Source organism: Pinus tabuliformis, chromosome 5_2, assembly GCF_031772625.1.
Source record: "Pinus tabuliformis cultivar Carrire ecotype Pingquan chromosome 5_2, CPIR1, whole genome shotgun sequence".
In the NCBI taxonomy this organism is placed as follows: Eukaryota; Viridiplantae; Streptophyta; class Pinopsida; order Pinales; family Pinaceae; genus Pinus; species Pinus tabuliformis.
Genome location: NC_142306.1, coordinates 562,878,767 through 562,898,531, shown reverse-complemented (window position 1 = coordinate 562,898,531; position 19,765 = coordinate 562,878,767). Strand labels below are relative to the sequence as shown.

General features: G+C 37.9%; 1 protein-coding gene across 9 annotated transcripts in view; it reads left to right on the top strand.

The window, feature by feature from the left end:
• The window catches only part of LOC149160209 (E3 ubiquitin-protein ligase MBR1-like), a 92,731-nt gene extending 73,383 nt beyond the window's left edge, over positions 1-19,348 (top strand). For 3 of the 9 annotated variants that reach the window (XR_016261792.1, XR_016261790.1, XM_089436673.1), the window contains 2 exons: positions 17,954-18,050; positions 18,207-18,297. Coding sequence is in view for 4 of the 9 variants with exons in the window: in XM_089436673.1 (XP_089292799.1) it covers positions 17,954-18,019 (66 nt within the window). In the remaining 5 variants the exon portion in view is untranslated. Of the gene's footprint in view, positions 1-17,953; positions 18,051-18,206; positions 18,306-18,395; positions 18,546-18,828 lie in introns of those variants that run through there. The other 6 variants (XR_016261791.1, XR_016261789.1, XR_016261793.1 and 3 more) reach the window with 3 other exon arrangements.
• Positions 19,349-19,765: the final 417 nt, after the last annotated feature.

The window sequence follows — 19,765 nt, the reverse complement described above, 5'->3', positions numbered from 1 at the left end:
TGTTAAATTGAGAGCATAAACCACTATACCAATCATCCTTGTGATTTGGTAAATTGAAGCAAGGAAAACATGAATTTACTTTGCTCTTGTCTAGCATGTTTATATTGTTGGAGCCACACATATATCCAATCATTAACATCAAGTTCTTAATGAGACTAGTGTTGATTTACAAACTATTTCATCGTGTTGGAGCATGGTGTAATGCTTTTTATTTTCCTTTGAGATTCTAATTTTGTAAAAGTTGAAGTCTCGAGTTGTCGAAGATTGGAAAGGAGTTCTGAGGAATGTAATCTTTCTTGATGGAGAATTGCCAGATAGAGCGATTATGGACAACATACCAATGTGAATTATGAGTGTTATTATGTAAATATCTACTAAGTGAAGCTTCTGGGGTGATGCTATTTTTAGCTATCTCAAAACATATATGTCAAGAAATCCTGTGTAGCTCTTCTAAACAACTTTCGTTTATAATTGAGATACATATGGTAATAATGTTAATTAACGTTAAACTTAGTATCGACTAATTGAAAAACATCTACAATCTCTTTAATAACTTAGGTATTCAATGTCAAAGAATTTTCTATAAAATTACATGCATCTTATAAACTTATTTCATGTAGACTTTGGGCTAATTGTGATGTTGAAAGGGTGGCATAACATAGCATGAAGTGGGGTTATTTTATGAGGTTTATCAACAAAGTAGAAAATGGGACCATTACTGTTGAAATGTAGGCAATTTTGTAATAAGGTCCAAGGAGACATTTTCCCATTTATATGTCACGATTGGGAGTGATTGCAATAACACAAGGGACTTAATAACTCTAGAATTTGACATTGAGATAGTTCATAATGTTGAATGAACTACTTGATGTTAACTTCTATATGTATTAATAAATTCTCAATTCTCTATGGTGTTCTTAAGGGACCTTATGTTTGAAATTGGAAGCAAGTGGAAGAAAGTGCAATTTTGGTAAATTATTGCCTTAGCCTTTCTTATGGTGGAGCCTTAGCCTTAGCCTTGCGTCCAATACAATTGTTGTAATTGGTATTGCCATGTCATTGTTCATATCAATGGACCATGGTGTTAAAGGTAGACGCGACTTAATATTAGTACAAGAGAAAGTAAATAACTTAAGTATTCTTGCTTGGGGTATATGTGATGTCCTTACATAAGATACTTTTACTAATTTCTAGAAATGTCCTAAAAGGTAGGTCCAAATTACTCAAAGTTACAATTTGATAGTATAGTGGCATACTGTGGGAGTTCAAAACAACTAATGTATGGCAAAAGTAACGGAATACATAAAGCTAGTTGCAACATGATAAAGGGATATACAGTGTTAGAAGTAGCTATAGAATGAGCAGGGGGAGAGGAGCCACGTACAACCACATTAATAATTAGAGGTGGAAATAAAGGAAAAAGAGGAACAAGATGTCCCCTTTGTATGTAAACCATATAAAGGCACTAATTATTTGATATTGTTAGACAATAAAAAGTAGTGGAGGCTATGATGATTAGGTTGTATTGGGAATTTGTACCCAAGAATGTACCTTCGATGATTGGCCAACACATGCAATATAGAATAGATTTCTTTGTCAGGGTTGCTTTTGCTACACCGCTTAGGATTTAGCTTTCTTTCTTTGATATGCTAAAATGTTGCTATCTTGAGGGAGAATAATACCCCAACGTTGCACATGAAGCATCATGTTCAATCACAAAAGAACTTTAGAAATTTGAAGATCCAAGAGGGTAAGGTAAGATAAGATAATCTTATTAATGTCCAACAAATGTTCAGAAAATGAGGTCAGCAGGGCTAAAATAGTACAAGAGTCCAAAGTTACAATATGGAAGTGCAAAAACATCTCTTATAAAAGCAAGAAACATAGGTACACTCTGTAAAAGAGCATGTAAAGTAAAAGATAGTGCAACAAGATAACATGGGTTAAGATATAAGAGACAAAGATGTAGGTTGAGAACCAACCATCACCAAAATAAGTGAAGCCAAAGTACAAAGCAAACTAAAGATGTCAAAGTGTCTCAAAGTTGATGGTCAAAGACAATGGGAAGGGTTGAAGGATGTTCTCCTCATAGGATCCTCAATATAGAGAAATAATTGATTCACATGGATGATATCCTCTAGCATATGGCTAGGGCTAATGAGGTTTTGTTGAATGCTCTTGGGGGCTCTAGGAGTGAGAGAGCTCTTCTCTCATAACTTAGGTTGACACATAATTGATGCACATGTGGATGATGCACTTTTCCATATTGCTAGGGCTTGTGATTTTTGGTAGAATGATCTTTAGGAGAGAGCCCTACTCATAACGTTAGAGGTCAAGGAGAAGCTATGGATGGATATTTGGTATTTGGATGTGGGGTGTTTACTACTAAGGTAGTATGGATTTGAGGTTGTTTGGATTGGAATTGTCTGCTAGTGTGTTTGAAGGCTTGTTTGTTGCACACCACGAGGTCAATTTGGTTCCCAAGAGCTAGGGAAGGATTTGGATCGCCTACTATGTTTCTATTTAGAAAAAGGTAGCTTGCCACTGATGTTTGGATGATCTTGTCTGCTTGTTTGTAAGAAATTTGGCTTGGTAATGTGTCTGAGGTCTCTAGAGAGGGCGGCTTGCCCCTTGTGTTCACGCCTATCTACAATGAGAAGTGATGCTATTATCAGTGTGTTTCATGGTGACCCTAGTTGTTGGGAATACTAGAAAGACGTAATCCACTGAGTGGGCTTTGGTTTAGGAGGAGGCTAGAGAATATGGGCACAAAATTTGAGGTTCTATTGCATATAAAGGGACAAGCATATTTGCTCTAATTACTAGAAGTAACTAGATCTCCCTAAACAAACAATCGAATCTCTGACGGATCTCATAATAAATGGGGCAATGAAATATGAAGTGCTCCTCTATGTCAACCCCATGAATATGGTGGAACTGGGATATCCTCTTTGCCCATATACTGAGGTGATCTGTTTTAACTTCTATGTGAGCCCACTTGGAATTGGCCTAGGGGTACAGAAAGAGAGTGCGCCCATTGACAAGAATTATATGTGGGTTGGATAATGAGAGTCCATCCCTCACTTTTATGAAGTGTTGAGCGTAAGAGGTCATCTTCGGATGTAACTTGCCTTGAGGGTTTGTTCAAGTGACCTACATAGTGTCTGTATATGTCATCTAGAAGGATCCTCTTCAATTCTTGTCTAGTATGTAGGAGGTGGCCAGGTGCATCCATGGAGTATTTGAAAGGAAGAAGTCGATCCATCGAAGTATAAGTGGACTCCAGAAGGTTTGAGACCCTTATAAACCAACACTTGGTGCAACCATGAGGGCAAGATAAGGCAATGAACTCTAATGAGCAATAGGCCAAGTATGGGTACCGGTCTTGACTTGCCATTGTGTAGAGTAGACTCTTGAATACAATGCAAAAGCGAAATTGGTGGAAAACAATCTAGAGTCAAAAGGGGCAAGCACCAAACTCTGTAAGGATGATGTGGGAATTGCCTATTTCCATTTGAGAATGTGTTGAAGGAGAATTGTTTGTACTCTCTCAATTGAAGTCCAATCAACCTCTAATACACAAGGTTCCCAATACTTTGAACCATAGAGCATTGTGCGTCAAATAAGAGAATACATAATAGACATCTTGGTTGGAATATTTTGAAAACATTAATGAAACACTGTCTCTCAAGAGCAGATAAGTATCCATAGCCTTTGTTTATGGATGGTTGACAAGCTAAGGATCCATGACAGAGTTGAAAGCTTTCCGGAAGTCTACATAGCAATAATAGACTTTTGAAGTGTGAGGTCGCACCTCCCCAATGGTGGTTCGAAGTGTAAAGATGTGATCAATGGTTTGATGTCTACTTGTCCCTTAGCTCTGTGGAGTTTCCTTTGAAGCTCCTTATGTGAAAGTATATAACATAGTGATCCAAGAAGGTGTGGCCCACCATGATGGTTCTATAGATATTTGGATGGACATTGGGATTTGATTTATGGATTGGTGAATAGTGTGATGTGACCAAGCTTGTGGAAACCCTGTACAAACATGGCTAAATAAGTCAGCTTAATGGGAATCCAGGGACTAAATATTGTGATTGAAGAACTCTGCTTGGAACCCTTCCTCACTCGCACTTTGTTGGTAGTCATCTTCCAAACAACCTTCTAGATATCTCGATATGAAAATAAGTATTGAGAAGGGGATGGGGAGAGATGACTTGAATTAGGTCCTGTAGAGGGACATCATAAAGAATGGAGGTATGAGAAAACAATATGGATCAAAATTTATCAGGAGAGGGGAGTGGCAAGAGAAGGTGTCTTGAATTTTTTTTGGGTTATAAAGAAGAGAAGCATTCAATTCATGTCTTATTTGCGAGATGAATAGGCATTTCACATGGCAGAGGAGGCACGGTAGGAAGATTTAATGCTAGTATGCAAATGACAATCACAGGGGAGGGCATGTATATGTTGGCAATGGAGAGCTCTGCAATTTCCACCATACCATTGGTTAATGTGGTTTGAGCCAATTTTTAGGAAAAGAGAGGTGGATAAGTTGATGTTGGGTAGGATTTGAGGGTTGCTTATTGAATGGAAAGGGAAAGACAATTAAAAATCCCTCAATGTATGCATACAATTCCCTTCTCTTTATTTTCTAGTTGGATAGAATTTGGTAGCAAATTGAAAGATGGAGTTTCATAGGATGTGAAAGAAAGGTGGTGTAAGCATTGCTAATATGTTTGGAATATTATGATTTGTTTGAAATAATGAGTGAAAGGTTGGATAACAATCAATTGTATTTGGCTATGAGAGCTAACTTGCATAGATTGTCTTTGGTGGATAGTTGATTTGTAATTTGTGATAAAGAGGAAAGTTGAGACACTAAAGCATATTTCTTAGAATTGTAAAGTGGCAAACTTCTCTTGGGGATGGGTCAAGCTTTCTATAGTTGGACCGAGGTAGAAATTCAATCCTCTTTGAGTGTACTTTGAGTTGGGCAATGTTTTTCTTATAAATAGTTAGATGTGTAGGTTTTCCTATTGTAGTGTTACTTTCAATCTTCTTTGTCACTTGGAAATATCACTAGAATTTTCCTCAAGCTTTCATGTACAAAAACATCAATGGGCCTTCTTTATGACTTATCTTCCACTTGAAAACTAGTTGTGTTTTTTCATTCTTGGATTTCTTTTGCTAGAAATTAATTACATGCCTTCCTCTCTTTTCACTAAGTATGTAAACCTATCCATTGTTTACACATGGTGTCTAGAATTATTGTTTACCTGCAAACACTATCATAAGTTTACTTCTGCAATGTTTTTTCTATCGTTGTTGTGTGCCCAAAATTTCGCCCTTGTCGCAAGTTTTGTGTTCACTTGAAAGATTGTCACATTCCGTTGTCATCAAACAACATTTCAGTTTTATGCCAATTAAGGAACCATTGAAAGTAGTTGTTTTCCATCTGACCACTCCAAAGGTATTTTCTAGTCTTGAATCTCATTTTCTTGTAGAGTTTGTGTGAAGCTACCAAAATCAAGTCAGACTTGTCATGCTACTTGCGAATTTGTGTGTTCTATGCACGTGCTTTATGTGGCCTTGAAATTTGTGTGGTGTGTTCGATTGTTGCTTTTTGTTGTCACAATTAATTTGCTCAACTTTATTTTCCTAAAGATTTAAACTTAAGGTCATATGTGTGTATGTGTGTTTTCTGTTGTTTTTCCAGAATACTGGAGTCTAGGTTAGAAGCTTACAATCATTGACGCTACCAATCCAAGTATCACAACAAACTACTTTGCACAGCAGAACAATAAACAACAGTAAATCAACATGAGCACAAATATAGACAACTTCTTACAATTTAACTACCGAACTTTGTTATATTAACAAACAGATAATACAATTGTCTAGGGCTCACGTACCAGGGATAATGGCCCTCATAAATTAACTGATGCAAGAATACAACTGGGACTTGGTGTCAACAACTATGACAACCAAACTACCCAAACAAGATACATTGACCGTCTGGGTGATGTAGAACTCTCTCTTAGCTCCCCTCAGTCGTACCCTGAACACACCGACCCGGTCCTTTGGTTCTGATCTGCAGTAACTCCAACTTGCCTCTATCAATGAACCAACTCCATTAGGTCACTGAACACAGCTCCAGCTACTCTCTAGATTATTTTTAGTCCTTCAACGCATCAACACATCGAGACTCTTGTTGAGTTCACAACTCCGTTTGTGAACAACTCTCAACTGGCCACTGTTGCTCCTTAGCTCCTTTGGGACTTCTTGCCTACGAGCTGCTCCTTTGTACTTCAAGGACACAATTCTTCGGGACTTCTTCCCACCAGTGCTAACCTGTGCTCCTTAGCTCCTTTGGGACTTCTTGCCCATGAGCTGCTCCTTTGTCCTTCAAGGAGACAACTCTTAGGGACTTCTTCCCACTAGTGCCAACCTGTGCTGCCTGATGAAGACACACTTAGTGCATGGAGGGCTGCCACCTATTGCTGTCAAATGTCCTTCTCCAACAATGAACTTGGGTTGACCTCCTTTCTTCGTCCTTCAAGAATCAGTCTTGAGCTCATCCAATTTTGCCTCTTCTAACAGTCCTTGTAGTCCTTCAAGAAGTTGTAATTGGGGCTTGGAGCAAGCCACTATAGCCCTCCTAACTCCTGCTCTTTTGGTTGCTCCGCCACTGTCCTAAACTAGGACCATCACCCTACCATATTCATTAACTTAAAGAGACAACTTTACCTCGGCAAGATACCTTCTACATTGTGCTTGTGCTGTCTTCTTCTGCAACTTTGGCTCTCTTGTTAGGGATGCTTTTAGCAACTGCTACAACCAAACCAAGCATTGCCTCTACTGCTAAAAAATAACACACAGATCTGCCTTCTATTCTGCCTGCATTCTTCCCTTAACTCGACCTTCTCTAGACGTCAAGAGCGACTCTTCTTGCTTTTGAACTTAGCTTCTTAAGAGCTTGCGACTACCTCAGACGGATGCCTCTTTTCTATGATGAACAATAGCTCTTGGTGATCCAATCCACTTTCTAATCTTGGATCCTATTCATTAGCAACAACATCAATACAAGAGAACAACCATACTTGATTTACCCATGTTTTGTTGTCCTTTTTGTCCTCGACCTTTGTGCAAATTTGAGTTCTGGTTAGGGTTACAACAATCCTCCTAATCGGCTCCAAACCCTCTGTTCCTTCCTCTATTTAGGCCTCCATAAACATCAGTGTCCTTCCTTGAAGTTGCAACCTGAATTAGGTTTGTTTCTCGGCCTCTTAACCCTCCCACAAGGTATGTCGTCTAGTTGCAATCCTCATTGACATTTTTGTGGCCCAAACAGAGATAGAAAACACTTCCACGTTACACAAAAGTCTACCAAGAATATCCTCCCTTCCATGCTTGCAGCTTCTTTTGAATTTGATCTCGCTGTCATGAGAAAATTAGACCTAAAACTACCCTCGTTCTCTTCTTAGGCCTTCTTAATGTCAATTTGACCCTTCATCTTGTGCCACATTTGCCCACACATAACATTCAAAGATTATTTTCTCCATTTTTACAAGGCATCTCATGATGCTTGAAATGGCTCCTTGCTCCTTTAAGGATGCCCTACATCCTCCATGTGCCAAGTCATCGATTCCCGTCATGCTTTTGGCTCCACATCTTTGGGTACAAAACCGCAACCTTGGGTTCTAAGCCCACAAATCATATTTGTGTGCCCATCCCTCTAAAACCCCTAGCCTAGGGTTTGGAGTACCTCCCAAGCTACAAATGTCAACATTTTCCCCAAGGAAAACCACATGGGGAAACCCATGGGATGCTTTCTTGCTTTTGTGGAAGGCCTGTCAAACTCTCGACAATAGAAGAGGGAAAGGGGAGCAAATGAGATTTCTTAGATTTCTATGGAGGTTGGTCACTTTATTCCATTTTATGGGAGACTTGAAACGTGTCTTATCTAAAGATTATTGAGCGCTGAAATATGCGCTGAAGCACGATTTGAGAGTTCGAGTAAACTCGTTAGCATGGATTAGTGTGCCTAAGCTAGGAGGATTCTAACCAGGCACTTGTTGGCTTGGAACTAGCCAAGCGCCCAACAACATTGGCAACATGCAGTTGATCAAACCTCGTGGGCTATTTAATTTATTAAAATACTTTAATATGTCTTTTTTGGGTATAAGGGGAAACCAATAACTAGAACACACTATCTTCTTTGCTACCAGAGGTTGCATTGTACTATTGCCCCTATAACCGATTGGTTCGATATAATACCTTGTAAACCATATTAGGTAGTTTATCCAGAATTTGAATAGAGGTGGGCAACATTAGCACCTTTAGTCGCAACCACTTGGGCTACCCCCAATAGGCAAAATGCTTTAATATGTTAAAGTAATAAGCAAAACTTGCTTGTAGTTGCGATTAACCAATTTGTTGCTTTGATTTTTACTTTTTATGTGATTTGCTTTTACACAAATGTTTGTTGTGGCCTTTGAATTGCCAAAATGTGTCTTGATTCAAATTCCCTTCTATTTTTCCTAAATGCCCTGGAACCATGGTTTGATACCATATAAGATTCTATCACTACGTACACGCATGAAACCAAATGCAAGTCATGCTTGAGAGAAAAATATATTCTATGTATTATTAATAATGTTGCAAAAGACATGGTTGAGAGAAAAATATATTCTATGCATAGTAATATTGATGCAATAGTTGAGGTAGCTTACTCATTGAATTCATGTACTGCCCACTTATCGCATCGTACAATACATTATTTTTAGTAACATAAGACTGTGAGGGTGGTTTAAATGCTTAACTATACTTCAATCTAATTGTTGTCATCTTACTCACATGGTCACTTAATACATAACATATTAATAATTATCATTAACATTGGGGCTCATTGTTTACTCCTTGGAGAGTTCCTTGATTAAAATTGTGTAAGTGTTGTTCCAAAATTTGTAGCATTGCGTAGGTTCAGTGACAACATTTGGTTCTAGTGTTAGGATTGAGGAGACAATCAAGAGACTATTGATTGGTGATAACACTGGTAGTTTGGTAGAGGAGGACTTTCTTTGTAATGGGTGACAAGAATTAGGTTGGGATAAGCATAAGCATGTGAAGACTTGAAGATGTGTTTTTACTTTAACCTAGATCAAGTGCACATGTCTTTGAGATGATGAGGGGAAATTGGATGTGATTGCAAAGCACATTGAATAATTTAGACTTACGTTGAACATCATTTGAATACTTGTTTTGATTTGTGGATTTCCTTTATTGATAAGATAATACTTTGTTGTATGCCAAGGAAGAAGTGTAAACAAGATAGGGGGTCACATTGGCACATGTTTTGTTGTAACCCAACCCACGCTCTCATATTTTCATTGTACATGTGGCTTGACCACTTTATTTTAATGATGTGTTAGTTTACTTGATGTTAGGAGGGAGTTAGATTTAGTTTGTTTTAGCTAGATATAAGGAATTAATTCAAATAATTATAGTAAATTTACCATTAGGTCATTTATTTCAGAAGAAGCATCAATTATCAACTTCTCTTGCTTCATGTTTTCAATTAGCTTTTACAAGATCTCCTGCTCTTGGCTTTGGTTATCATCCAATATGCGTAAGGCCTTCAAAAGTATGGAATGTCATTGCATACATCAATGATATCGTGATCTTCAGATGTATTTGGGAGGACCATCTACAACATCTATAGAGTGTTGATTTTCTTCAACTACATCATCACAACTTGAAGTTCAAGAAATGTGCTTTCATCAATTGTCTATAACTCGGTTTGGTTAGAATTCTTAGGGAGGCCATGTAGGCCCCAGAAAGTTATAAATTTTAGTCAGTAGCCCACTTAGAAACTCTAGGGTTGAAAAATATCTTAAAATATGAACGTTTGAGAAAGTACATGCACTATTTTTCTACCATTGCTCATTCCCTTATTGAGCTCATTAAAGCCAAACATGTATTAAGGTAAGGGCCTGAACTAGGTAAAAGCATTCCAATGCCTAAAGGATGCTTGATATTGACACCTACACTTGTTGTTGTGGAACAAGTTGAACAAACTTTTGTGACTTTTCTGATTTAGGGTTCTCAATTTGCAGGAGTCATTATAGAGTTGGAGGGCATTCTAAATCATAATATTATTCTGAAGGATTCTTCCAAGTCAAGATATACTACAATGCATGATAAAGAGTTCTATGCAATTTTCCAAGCATTCAAATAATAACAAAATTTCCTTCTTGTCAAGGAAAAGACTTTTCATATTGATCATTAGTCCTTGTTCTTGCAAAACTCAGAAACCCAAGATTTAAGGTCAATTCCACATGAAATGGACCTTATATTTTAGGAGCTATCATTAGTTATCAAATATATGGAGGGAGCCTCTTCTTTAGTCAACATCCTCCCTTTTACTCTTGTTATATTTGACTTCGTTGTAGCAAATTCTGGAGGGTAGGACAATATCCATCCAACCGACCCCGTACTTCATGGCCATTATATTAGGCTTGCAACATCCAAGATGGAATACTATATTAAATCAGTGTGCATCTGGCATTGCCCCTTGGAAATTGCTCAAGCATGCTCATAGCTTTTCTTAAAAAGGACCTTCATGGCCATTATATTAGGCTTGCAACATCCAAGATGGAATACTATATAAAATCAGTGTGCATCTGGCATTGCCCCTTGGCAATTGCTCAAGCATGCTCATAGCTTTTCTTAAAAAGGACTTGTAGCAATTTCCAGATCTCCGTATCTACATTAGCCAACCTTGTGTGGCATGTTGATGACTGCATCCCATGGAAACTCGTATACAGTGAAGTCTAAACCACCTTGTGTGGCATGTTGATGACTGCATCCCATGGAAACTCGTATACAGTGAAGTCTAAACCATTCTTTCAAAGACTTGGTATCAGCATCTACATGTGCCAACACCTCTGTCAGAGTGCTTTAGTCGTGAGGATGAAAGGTGGTAGAAAAATAGTGCCAGATCATTTAGCTGGTAGCATAGCTACAACACAGCACCATGTGTCTATAGGCTGTTTCCCTTTTGAAATTTGTTATTTTTTCTAACACATGCCCCTTGTGAACTCAGTTGCTCTGTCCTGCCCTCTGTAGCCATAGAGGATGTGAAAAAGGTATGAAGAAATTACCTTGGTACAACACTTGTTGCACATGAATGTCACAGTTAGAGACATATCTATCAAAACACTAGCCAGACGTAACGCTTGACAAAAATTTGGTGGATGGTTGATTTCTGGTGGGAGGTCATCTGGATACATCTAGACAAACAAGTTTTCAAACATGATCACCATTTCTGTCTGGTATGACCATGAACAATTTCTAAAGCAAGTGGACTGAATGCTATCTACTTTGGTTTGCCAACTCATCCTGCAGTATATAATGTAGAGCCGTTAGCAATCTCAAACTCTATGGCTTGTCACATTATAAGATGAGAGATGCAGAATGCTCATCTATAGGACCAAATTTGATATTTCCGATCTCCACTTCTGGAAGATACACTGTATACTTCCTGACACCAAGATTTGAACTACAAGATGGCAGTAAATTACACTTGGTTGGCAAGAAAGGAAACTTACCTTTACAAGTTAAATCGGTCTCCTAACCTTCATTGAGCAAAAAATTCTCATTTACTGCGAAAGTCAGAACAATTTATACTAAGCAGGGAAGAAATGATTTATGTATATATATTAATGTTTTCTATATAAATACCAAACTTAACAATATTAGGCATCCTAAAGCAAGAACACATTATAAATATCATATCATATCGTACCAGATTTAAATATCTCTGGCGGTGAGCCTTCCTCTAATGGAGGAATACATCTTTTTTCGCAAAAGAAGCATTTGTTTTAATTTTTTATATCCTAAATTCGAACAGACCCTAGCTCTGTTATTTGCGCTATTGGAAACTTCGAATATCTTTTTGAGGATTGTTATCTATATTGCCATTAATAATTGATCACAGTTCTTCAGTGTTCTGATTATCAGGCCATTGGAGTAGAGATTTTGTCCCAGTTTTGTAAAATTATTTCAGGGGAGTGGCTTTCAAGTTATATTGGCCTTTATTGTATTCCAGAAACTGACCAACCGCTGATCATAAAATAGCACAGAGATTAGACATTTGTCATTTTCTGATTGTATGTTGTGATGCTTAGCACTTTATAGTATATACCGTAGTTTTAAAAATCAGATGGTTTGAACCAGAAACCGGTCAAACTGGCCAGTGAGGCCACCTTCATCCTGCTAACTTGCAGACAAATCCAATCCAAGGACTGGTTGGTACTGGTTAGGTACCAAACTGGCTGGGTCCGCAAAAAACCGACTTGGTTTGCTCAACATGCACGTGGTGAGGAGCTGGGACCTGTGGTTGGGTTTTAAGGTGATTTTTTGGCAAACCATGGGAAGGTTCCCTTCTAAATATAACCCCCCAAGCATATAAAAGTATTCCCAAGCTCTTATTTTCCTCACATATCTCATTTCTAGTGTTTGTGAGCATATTAGAGCGGAGAGTATTGCAGCAGCATTGGGTTTTGGAGTAACGACAACAAAGTTTGGAGGTTTTTTGTCATTTTGGAGGTGGTTTGGAGCTGTCTAGTGGAGTTGGCATCTATGGGAGGAGGCTTTAGCAGCTGGTTTTTATTCACAGGTATGATTTCTCTCTTGAGAATTTCTTAGATTTGATTGCCGTCCCTTTTTTTTAACACACCCTCACCCCCCTTCTTTTTTTCAAGTAAAAAACAGGCCCTCTTTGTATGATAAATTTGTTTCTTTTTTCTGTTTTCAAATTTTTCATAGGTTTTGCATTTTACTTGGATGTTTTTTTATTGTTTCTATTTGCAGATGTCTTTCCCTTCAAATATTAAATTTATTTATCCACCATTGCCCCAAAAGCTAAAGATGTTGAATGGTTTCATTGTGATGTTGTTGGCAAAATGTTGTGCAAATATTGCAAGTACCCAATGGAAGTGGGGGAGGGGTAGGGGGGTGAGGTGGTATTTACAAGTTAAAATCACGCTAAACTGGTATAAGAGGCCAAATAAACCCTTTTGATAGGGCCTGTTAGGGCAGAATACCCTTGACAAGTTTGAGAAGTTTGAGGAGGCAAACGCTAGGGAAAAGGCTATGCAAACAAAAATTGCAAGGGAGAAGGAACTTGCAGAAGCTATGGCTAGGAGAGAAACAAGTGGGTTTGATGATTTTGACTTTGAAGACTCCTCTATCGCTTCCACCAATCTCCTTACTCCTTCCGTTATGTTGCTCCCCCTCTTGGGCCTTAGATTCAAGCTAAAGGTAAAATGAGGATGAAGTTTAAGAGCTATTTCAGAGCTTCTTCCACTTCTTCCTCCCCCTCTTGGGCCTTAGATTCAAGCTAAAGGTAAAATGAGGATGGAGATTAAGAGCTATTTCAGAGCTTCTTCCACTTCTGCTTTTTAGTGGCACTGCCTCCCAACCAAGTTTAACTCAACCCATGTTAGATATTCATTGGAAAAAGGAATGCAAAGAAGTTGCCATTACATTGCTGGTTGGTGGTATGATTTATATATCCCCTTTAATGCTGCACTCTCACCTTATTACCAACCTATGTTGGACTCTATTATCCCTAGTATGCAATGACTCGAGGGGAACTCTTTCGTAAAAAGAAGTTTTGTATATTTGACTATCTTTAAAGAGTCATGGACCATAACAGGTTGTTCCATCATGTCTGATGGATGAAATGATGGAAAAGCCACATTGTTATGGATTTCCTTGTCTCTCCTCCTTAAGGAACCATGTTTTTGAAATTAGTTGATGCATTTGATAGGGTGAAAGATGCCAAAATATTATTTGAGATTTTGAATGAGATGATTAGGATAGTGGGGGAGGTGAATGTTGTGCAAGTCATCATAGATAATGCCTCAAACTATGTTCTTGCTAGGAAGATGCTAGAGTCCAAATATAGGACCATATTTTGGACGCCATGTGCTACACATTGTGTAGACCTCATGTTTGAGGACATAGTCCAAGTGGAGCAGGTAAAGAACACTGTAGAACATGTCAAGTGTATCACAAATCACATCTACAATCTCTCATGGGTATTGAGCACAATGAAGAAAAGCACATCTACAATCTCTCATGGGTATTGAGCATAATGAGGAAAAACACTGGGGCAAGGAGCTTGTTAGGCATGCCATCACGAGATTTGCAATTCACTTCCTCACATAGCAATCTTTCACTTCCCAACGACAAAACTTATAGAAAATCTTTTCTAGTGATGATTGGAATGCATCTCGATTTAGTTGGTAGAGTAAATGGAAAAGGCACCAAAAAGAAGGTTTTGACAGTACTTTTTGGAAAAAAGCAACAAAGTTGGTGAAAATTGGTGAGACCCTTGTTAAGGTGCTGCATTTGGTGGATGTGGAATAATTGGCCATGAGCTACATCAATGAGACTATGTATCAGGGAAAGGAGTAGATACAAGCAACTTACATGAATAGAGTAGGTAAATATGAGTTTATTGTGAGATCATTGATAATAGATGGAACAATCAACTTCATTGTTCTATAAATGTAGCCAGGTATTTCCTGAACCTAAGGTATCATTATAGAGCTTGGTTAGGAGAAGATAGTCAAAGATGGGTTGTAGGAGTGCTTGGAGCACATAGTCTCGGAAGAGTTTGAGCAATTGGAAATACATTGACAGATCAATACTTTCACTAGGACCGTAGGTAAATTTGGAAAAAAACCCGACAATGATTGCAAGAGATGTGGATCAACTAGGTAAGCTATTCCATTTTTGAAAAATATTTTGAAAGTTCATTTTTTATTTAATTCAAATTGTAAACACTTACCTTTTTAGCAAAACTTACCATCTAAATTGTTGAACTAACTTTAGTCTAACTGTAGCCTTTGTTTTTGCAGCGCATTGGTGGGAGTCATTTGGAAGCCAATGTTCTCAATTGCAAAAGTGTGCAGTTAGAGTTTGTAGCCAAACTTGCAGTGCTTTTGGGTGTGAGTGCAATTGGTCTATTTTTGAACGGATTCACACGAAGAAGAGAAATCGTTTGGAATAAAAATGGTTAAATGATCTTGTCTTTGTGCAGTACAACCTTGGATTAAGGCAACCATTTGCTGAATAGAAGGCATGATATAGATCCCATTGTGCTGGACGATATTGATCCAACATCAGAATGGGTGGAGACTCAACTAGTTGAGTTTGATCCTGATTTTGATATTGATGCCATGGAGTTGGGGATGTTGATCCCAATGTAGATTTGGTAGTCAAACCAGGAATTGGAGGAAGCGAGCCACCAAGGCCAATCATGGCAAATGGTGAGGGAAGTAGTAGTCGTCCAACTTGGTGAACTTGTGCTTCTAGTTCTGCTAGGCCTAGTATTGTTGCTACTGCTAGTACTACTACTGAGGTTGGAGAGGAGCTTGAGGAGTCCTCAAACTCTGACCCAGATGATGTTTATGTAGCTTCTAGTGATGATCCTACCTGTAGTAGTGGTGATGAGTTTAATGAGTGATCATGTTGGTCAGCGATTTGTATTAGGCATTTAGACTCTGGAGGCCATTTAGAGTCTCATTGGTTATTTATTTTGTGGATGATATGTATTGCACTTGGTGCCATTTTAATATATGCAACCTTACGTGGTATATAGATGAGTAGACTTCGCATATTTTGTCTCTGGAATCGTGGTTTGAATCCAGTTCAATTCGGTTTGATCCAGTTCCAATTCGAATCCTGGTTTGATAGGTGGCCTAGTTCAAAACCCAGTTCTGGTTTTTAAAACTATGCTTTATATTGCTATTATCTATGACATTATTAGGTGTTTTCCCTTGAGGTCAAGGACTGGAGTTTTACGAAGATGTGGGGTCATTTTTGGTTTTTTCCTTTGCTCCACTTTGGAAATATGTGGGCTACATCTGAGCTAAGGAGCTCAGAGATTGAAAGAAGACCAATTTCTTGAGTCTTTTGTCCTGTGCTTGAGCAAGTAGTCTAGATCCCATACTTTCCCTTCAATGGCAAAGAAAATATAAAACAGAGATTGATTGTATTTTTTTCATATTTAGTCTGTTATGTCTTATAGGCAGATACTGTTGTGCTTTTTCGGGAATGACTCACTTTCTACCTTGATAAATAGGACCCAATACGGATAGGCCTGTTGATTCGAGAGATCAATTGTAGCTATCATCGTTGGCTTTATTATTGGCATGGAACATATTGGGTCCTGGGTTACTAGTTTTCCTTGCTAGATTACAACAACACTGGATGAAAGGAGCGACAAAGTTAATCTGAGATCCACAAGATGTGACCTTTCATCTCAAATTAGTACACAACATTCCCAGGTATACTGCAGCTTTGCTAAGCTGCTTGGTAGTGATCGATTAGGTCAACTGATCAGGGTGGATTGACATTGGATCTATGTTACTGAATCCACGGGGTCTGGATGCTAGAGTTGCGGAACAGATACGGATATGGATCCACCCAGATCCACGTAGGATCTGCGACATAAACGGATGTCTTCAAACCCGGAAACGGAGCCCATTCTATTGAAACGGATCCTGTGTCAACTAGCTCTCACACACTGAATCCCAAGCAAATAACATAAGATATTTTGCTTGTTTGTTTGTTTGTTTTTATTTATTATTTATTTTTAAATGATATTTGCCACCTATTTAAAACCCTAAAAAGCAAATATTCTATTTAGATGTTTAGTAACTAGTTTGATCACTTATTAGTCATTTTTAGGCTGTAGTTGTATATGCTATTAAATACCTATAGGCTGTATAGCACATGATAATGCTACCAGGAAAGGTTTGACACATCAAAATGTCGATTTTTAATTTTTGATAAGGTTAACAAGAAAGCTTTAAGACAATATATAGATAATAAGATAGTGTACAAAGGATGGTTGTGACACAATATATAGATATTAGATCAATTCCATCCAACTCTAGGTGAAGAGTCCTCTTAGAACAATATGATACATAGACTATATCATGTTCTCAAACAATGTACAATATTCATTTACCACTATAACTAGATGGGAATTTTTAGATTTTAAGTCAAATGTCAAGGAAGATGACAGGTTGCTTAAGATTTAGAGTTGAAATATTTAATTGGTCAGCATATAGAGCCATTTTTTGACATGTAGTTAGACCTACCCTATCATATCAATAGGGTGATCGGTGATGAGACACTCAATCTTGTATTAACAGTTATCCTTTTTGCATAAAGCATGGTGCATCATGATTTCAATATTCAGATTTATGAATTAACTAATGATTTCAATTCTAATGTTGTCATTCATGAATGGTTTTGATTTTTAACGTTGAATATGTTTTATAAAATTAAAAAAGAATATTAGTGTATTTTGGATATGTGGTGTTACCCCACCGTATCCCAATCCTGGCTTTTCAAAAATCTAGTGGATCTGAATCCGGATCCATATCCCTTTCCGTTTCCTGGTAACTTAGCTTTGGATCTTAGGAGGGGCACTGTTACTTCCTCATTCACTTCTTCATACCAGTTTTTCATGTATACATCCCCGTGATTATGAAGTTATACATGTACCTTTTCGTTTAATCTGGCCTCGAGTTTGTCAGGGCTGTTATGATATTTTCCTTATTTTGAGAGTTGTTTAGCACTGCTATACTGCAAAGTTATTTTGCTCTCTATATTTTCCTCTAACCTGGAGGTGCCTCATGCACTCCATTCTTTCATGTTTTATATGTTCAATGCTACACATTTCCATTATGGTTTGAGCATTAATGGTTTTCCCTTTTCACGTATGCCTAACAAAATGGACTCTGCAATTATGTAATACCCTGAAACAAAGAAGCTAACATTGCAATTAAATTTCACGTGTTCTTTCCACAATAGTCCAAATAATCTTTATTCAAGGAGGCCCTGTTATAACTATGTCTCTCTTACATAGGTGGGTCTAGGCTATATTAAATATTGGTTAATGAGGCTTACCCAAACATGTACAGAGCTTGCATGAAACTGAAAGCCATGCACACAACATTATCAAGGTAAACATGTGTAGGTTGTACAACGTCCGATTGCCCAGGATCTACATGTTATAATTTCTTAACACATCCCTCTTGATTGTTTCTTTGGTTTCCTAAAAATAGTATAGTGCTAGATTGGTCTTAAATCTGATTTATTGAAATTCGTTCTGGTTGCAGGACGTCTTGGTCTTTGAACGGTCAGCATATTATGGTTCTGTTGACTTATATGATCGGCATAGGGATATGCGACTAGATGTGGATAACATGACCTATGAGGTAGTATCCATGAATTATTCTTTGGGACGTATAGTACCTTAGCTATTCAAGATTTCAACCAAGTCATTTGTTCTGTTCTATGCATCTCAGGAATTATTGGCCTTGGAGGAACGCATTGGTAATGTGAGTACAGGGCTCACTGATGAATCTTTTGCAAAGTGTCTGAAGATAAGAACATATTCTTCAAGCACAGAATCATCTGCTGCAGACGAAACCTCTCAAAAGTGCAGTATATGTCAGGTATAATATTTGTAGGTTAATGCACCGATACGTTATAAAGGCATTTATGTTACATGCATTTTGTTGAAAAGTCCTGTTTGCTCAGTACTACGTTGCAGTAAGGGTCTGAAAGGTCCCATTTTAAGTCAACCCTTCTAATCTTTTTGATGGTTGTTATGATCGTTTTATTTCATTGAACTTGTATGACTGAAGATAATGTTAAACTGGACGATGTAATTTGTGGTCGTGTCCCTTGTTACTGTTTAGGCCCAAGTTATATGTCTTTTTTTTGTAATGGCTGTAGGAAGAATACGAGGACAAGGATGAGCTTGGAACTCTTCAATGTGGACATGATCACCATACAAAATGCATCAAGCAATGGTTGTTGCAGAAAAACGAGTGTCCGATTTGCAAGGCACCAGCTTTGAAGAAATAATTGTGGGGATAAATGGAGGGCTAACTACAACTGGGTCCATATTCTTTCTCTAAGCAGCAGTTCATTCTTTTCAAAACAGCAGTCAAGCAGTTTCATTATAATTCAACAACAGATGTTGAAGTTCATTCATGTATCTCATGTTATTTATCGATCTTACGGACACTCTGTACAGATAGGCAACAGTTGTCCATTTATCTCATTTCAGTTTAGCAAGTTAAACTGGCATGTATAGTTAATCTGGCTTCCCCACTTCTGAACAATCTGGGAAGCCTTTTACATGTCAGCCATGTAAATGTTCGTTCATTTTGTGCAAAGCAAAGGTTTTGCTTTCAGATGTCAGTCATGTAAATATTTGTTCATTTTATTCAAAGCACGTTTGTTTAATACATCCATGACCTTTGTGTATTCTCTTAAAGAGACAAGATTGCACAGGAACTGTACAATCTTGTCATAGGAACTATATGGCAGTTTCAAGGCCATCATTCTCCTCTGCAAATTGGTGAATTCTCTCTCCTAAAATTGAAAAATGGTTTACAGCAGTTAATGAATTTTGAGCTCTATCCAAACAGAAAGTCGTCGGAAAACAAAATCTGGGTTTTGGCAAAAATCTGCCTTTCTTCAGGTAGAAGATCTGACTGCCATGACTAAGAATGAACTTCTCTGCAGATTCTGTTTGAAATGGGCCGATCTTAGAGCTCAGTGTCTGATCTCTTAAAGTTCCGAGGGGAGTTGCTAGCACTTCTTCGAAATAGGCCCAGCTTAAATCGATGGGGCTGTCACAGGGATTACCTTGATTTTATCAAGT